This window comes from Fulmarus glacialis, unplaced genomic scaffold (assembly GCF_000690835.1).
Source record: "Fulmarus glacialis isolate BGI_N327 unplaced genomic scaffold, ASM69083v1 scaffold17997, whole genome shotgun sequence".
NCBI classification, from domain to species: domain Eukaryota; kingdom Metazoa; phylum Chordata; class Aves; order Procellariiformes; family Procellariidae; genus Fulmarus; species Fulmarus glacialis.
The window spans coordinates 55,940-61,400 of NW_009221460.1; the positions used below are offsets into that span (position 1 = coordinate 55,940).

Below are 5,461 nucleotides of genomic sequence, written 5' to 3' on the forward strand. Positions count from 1 at the left end.
ATGTTTCTGATATCTGAAAGACAAAGATAATGTGGCCGTTAGGGTTAGTCTTACTATATCCCAAAGTGTCAACACACTTGCCAAAAGTGAATTTATCAGCTCAGTGCAGCCAAGAGATTTAGTTTATCTAAATGTCCGACAAGGAATAAATAGTTTACCACTGGTTTTGAAGATTGGGGTAAATCTAACATTCTATTGACATATGCTATAGATTTAATTTAATGCTGTGGTTCAGATGTCTCTTCTGATAAATTTGAGTAAAATATATGCTAAGAAGAATGGGGCTGTTTCAGTATTTATGGGGTTTAAAAAGCAGGGTTAGCAAAGGAAATATGTTAATTGAAACAATGTTTGTGTATATTCTTGCAATGGTTTAGAGAAGAATTTTGCTAAAGTTTGTTGGTCTGTTGGTTCTGAATATTAGAAGTTTAGTATTTTTCAGGTTTATTGTCTTTTCTATAGTGAGAAAATCCTCTACTGAAGTTATTAAATAGCTCAATTTTTATTTTTTAGGCATATTGGAGATAACATCTGTAGAAATTGGAGTTGTGGCAGTTAAGTCCATTAAGAGCAACTATTATTTAGCCATGAACAAGAAAGGAAAAGTCTACGGCTCTGTAAGTATTTTTTAACTTCCAAATGGATTGCAGTAGTCAGCATAGTTGCCTCTCTTACCTACTGAAAACACCACTTGTCTTACTAATTAGAGCTGAAATGAGCTGTTCCTCAAAATTTCATCCTTTGGTAAACCAGCAGCCCCCCTCTCCACAAGCTCCCTATGGTTTGTTAAGTTCATATCATACCAAAGCAGCTGCTGGGATTTATCATGCTTCATGTCAGGTTTCTTATTAAGTAGTGGCCAATGGAGAGGGTCCTACAAAATGTAATATTTAAGGCTGTTTTTCTGCAGTACAGTCACATTTAGCAGTAATTCTGGGGGGGATAAGGTGTACCTGAAATCTTGGAAACTTCAACTGATGGAGCAGACACACCAAATTATCAAACTACGACTTCCAAGAAGATTTCTAGAGTAGCCAGCTTTAAACTGACTCTATTGATTAATACACAAGATTATGGGCAGTAAGGAGAGGTACAGACTTATATAGCAGCAGATAGGTAAGCTTTGACTGAGCAGAATTTGGGTGTCATTTGAAAATTGTCCATATATACACTATTTGTATTTGTGTAAGTTTGTGGTTACTGATACTTTCAGGGGAAAAAAAAACCAACCAAACAAACAAAAAAACAACCCAAAAAAACCCAGTAACTATCCAAATATTTTTAATAGGAAGCAATATGATCTATAAATCTGACTACTAAACTCAAGTGTACCCTCACACATCCACATGATTACACAAACACCAGATTGTTCTGGTATTACATCTGGTTTGGTTTGTAATTTTGCAACTTCTTCCCAGTTCCAGTGAGTTTGAACCCACATAAATGTAAACTTATTCAAGTCGTCTGCAAAGGTTATGAGCCAATCTTCAGATTGCTCAGTATTCAGAACATCCATAGGTTTTAAAGAGAGCAGGTCACAGATAGGTACTGGGGCTGGGTTTATCCTCAAGCAATGTAGCTAAGCCTCCTACCTCTGCTGAAAATAATGAAGTAATGCCAGTCTCAACTGACACTCAAGGAGCTTGAAGTCATTTGGCCCTCTTTTTTAAGGAAACATTTCTACAGAGTGGGTTTAGTTCATACAAACTATATAAACTGTCTTCCCTCATCTTCACTGTGGCTAATCATTTCTGATAAAGGTTACTTCTGACTTTCTAAACTCCTGGAAAGTGTCAAAAAATGACATAAAGGAAAGACCAGAACAGACAAATGTTTCTTAAAGTCCTGTAAATATGGATTTTAATTTCTAGAATTACACTAGTCAGAAATACAGGATAAGCAGTGCTCAGTCCTGCACCATTGAGAGGTATAAGGGTATATTGAGTTGCTGACAAAGTTACCATTTGTCAGTTAAACTACACTCATTGATCATGGGTATGCTTCTGTACATATGTGAAGGTGTTAGCATAAATCACCATCTTCAATTCACACATCTCAGTTTATAGCATTTAATTTAGTCATTTTTGATAGTCTATCCCAAAGCCTGAGATAAGTTTTCCTACCCAAGTTGTTAGCCATAGCTGGTGTGGTGAGAGTCCATCCCAACCCTATATACACACAAAAGAAGTCAAAACAGCTTTCATGTACCATAGGTGGAAACTGCTGCCATACGATTCAGTAATTCATGGCGTATTAGAAACAGTGTTGACAGGAGGATACGAATGTGGAAAGCCTTTTTTTTAATTCCAGCTGAGATAATTTTTCAATATTCACATCATAAAATCACAACATAATGACTTATCAAAACCTATTCCATAGTACTTCAGAGATTTCAAGAATGCTTCTGTTATTATTTTTCCCATCCTCCAAAGACTTGCCGTTAGACTCATATTACTACAGTGTGGCAGCTTGCAGATGGATATGAAAAACAGAACCAATAAAAATTGTAAAAACACTCTTAAGCATGTGCACAATAGACATTGGTGCAGGGTTGTGCTGAAATTTGTTTGAAATGAGCAAAGCAGTCCTGGGCTAACACTCAGACCCCTGCCAATAAGACTTCTTAACCACATCACAACGTCATCTGTTCTCTCTGTATTATCTAAGAATACAGATAAAAGTTTGGATTCAAGTACAATTCTGCATCTGGGAAAACAAGTCAAGTAAGACTGTTTCTGTGTTTGTCAAATACATTTCCATTTGACTGACTTTGGTTAGAATGAGGGAGCAAGAGACGACTCACTATGTGGTTTCTTTAACAAAATAAGCTGCTGGCAGATAGGAGAAGTTACTGCGGTTTAGAACTGTGATTAATAGTTACCTGCCTTCTTAATACCTTGATGCCAGAGGTGGCGTATTAGAGCAAATAAATATTAAATGACCTGTATGTAGCTTTGTGAATACATGCAGTATCAATGGTCGTTTTGTAGGGAGTCTTCTCTTGATAGTGTCTTCCCTATCAGTCATTGTTCAACTAACTACTAATCCTAAAGTCAAAGAGCATTTTGGGAGCCAAATTGCATTTGAACATGTGCAATTCTGTTAGGAAAACACAAGTATATGTTCTGTGGTTTTAGCAGCAACTAAGTAAAACATTAATTATAGAACCCAAAATTCTTACTGTATCAAAGTACTGAACGGTAACTAGTTTAAAAATTCTAATTTAAAGTAATAGGAATGGAAAATATTTTTTTTTAATATTCTTATGTTCTTTTGTATTAATGTGGATACTTTCTGTATTATCTCTGCTAGCTGAATATCTAAGGATTTTGATCGTAATAAAAGATAAAACATCCCTGAAATTCTCATCTGTACTATGAAAATTGTTTTATTCTTCAGACATATTTCTTGTCTTGTTCATAGACATGTTAAAAATAATTCCACATGTAGTTAGCGTATCATACTCAGAGATTCTGACGTGCTTCTGCCTGAGCTGTGAAAGAACATCTTATTTTCTGAAATGCAGAAACAACAAAATGCTAATTTGTGGTTGTAATTTAAGTATGTTGTAAGTGTCCCACTTTCAAAAGCCTTCTAAATGGAATATAACTTGATAAAACTGGGGTTTTTTATATGTAGGAATTACTTGTTTGTGAAAACAAAGCATTCTTGTCTTCATTATAAAGAAGCAGATCTGCGTAAAAGTGTATTTAACATTACAGAAGAAAATAGTCTCCCCCTACATGCTTCCACATGCTTGTATTTTTTATTCTTTCTAACAGACTGACAACTGATTCTCCTTTAAAAATAGAAAATCTTAATCCCTGGTACCATACACAAAATTGCTTTCAAGTTTATTTAGTTAATAAGATACAGGATCATACATGATTCTTTTTCAGGCTAAGCCCCTCTTCAGGTCAGCAAAGTAAACAGGCCTCACATCCATTGCAACAGCAGCATAACAGCAATTTGCACCTATCCAAAAAAGCCCTTTCTCATGTCCAGTGTGGTGTAAAGGCTCTTACTTTAAATAAGAAGTAGGCCTATGCCATGCATATTTGTTTAACATATGGTTTCAGCAATCTGATTCAAGATATTTAAGGGTTGTATTTGTTAGAACTGAAATATAATGAATGATTCCAAGATTGGTACCTTATACTTTGAGTTTATGACTGAGAATTTGACTTAATATTGTTGCTATATTCCAACACAGAGAAATTTAATTTCAGCTGTGAGTGAATTACATCATTTCACTGCTATAATTATGCACTGAATAATTGTTTATGTCTTTTGTTGGTTTCACTTTTTGCAGTCTAACTGATGTTGCTTTAAATGCTATGGACACAGTGAAACTTTTCTTTAAATACACTGTGGAATCCTAAAAAGGTGTCACATACAGAACACTGAAATCTTCCAAAACATTTTTAGAAACTACTTACCTTCAGTATGCTGCAACTCTGAAAGATTGTGTTTATTCTGAATTTGTGTATTTGTTTTCTTCTTTTAACAGAAGGAGTTTAACAGTGATTGCAAATTGAAGGAAAGAATAGAAGAAAATGGATATAACACATATGCATCCTTAAATTGGAAGCACAATGGAAGGCAAATGTTTGTAGCCCTGAATGGAAGGGGAGCTACAAAGAGAGGACAGAAAACAAGAAGGAAAAACACTTCAGCTCACTTTCTTCCAATGGTAGTAATGTCATAGATGAAGGAACTATTTTATTGATGCAGTTGAACCAAAGGCTCTTATGTCAAGAATATTTGGTAATCCTCTTGAAGAGTAAATGCAAAGAAATTGCAAACAAGCAGACATCTGCTTGTTTGAAAAGAGAGCAGGGGAAGCCTTTGAAGGTTTTGTATTCATTGCTGGCGCCTGAAATACTTTTATTTAGTTCGGTGTCATATCTTATAATCAAGATACAAGCTGCATCAAATGGGATGGAAGTTATTGCCAGTGTGAACAATTTTTTTTTATCTCTGCAACAGAACTTAAGGGATGTGAGACCCTTATCTGTTGAATGATCTTCATGGGGAAAGTTATTTATGGAATACTAACTGATATCAAAGACCTTAATTGCTCGTTCAAGCCTGATGATCCAACGAACAGTTAGACGCGCAAGCATTTACTGGAAGCACTTGGGTCATATGCACAAATAATGACATTTCTGGAGAAGCCTTGTGGAAGAATGGATAGGATTAAGGAATATAAGCAAAGTAGTGTAAAACTGTTCTAACAAAACGAATAGTATGGTTTGCTTGTATGTTCTAACTTCATTTCTTTTTATTTCTCTCTAAGTTATTTATTTAATAGGATGTTAAATATCTTTTTGATTTGAAATGTTTTCCTCATTTGCTTCTTTGTTATTTTCCCTTTTTCTCAGTACTTCACAAAGAGGTTGATAGGTTAAAATATCAAAACCTCAGAAGTACTCTGAGAATAGGTATTAGACAAGGCTTT

At 34.9% G+C, this 5,461-nt stretch overlaps 1 protein-coding gene across 1 annotated transcript; it reads left to right on the top strand.

Annotated features, from left to right (window-relative positions):
- The first annotated feature begins 519 nt into the window (after nt 1-519).
- On the top strand, nt 520-5,141 carry FGF10 (fibroblast growth factor 10). The gene is made up of 2 exons (XM_009581133.1): nt 520-617; nt 4,511-5,141. The coding sequence occupies exons 1-2, from the start codon at nt 588-590 to the stop codon at nt 4,706-4,708; spliced, it is 228 nt and encodes a 75-aa protein (XP_009579428.1). The 5' UTR covers nt 520-587; the 3' UTR covers nt 4,709-5,141.
- The last annotated feature ends 320 nt before the right edge of the window (nt 5,142-5,461 follow it).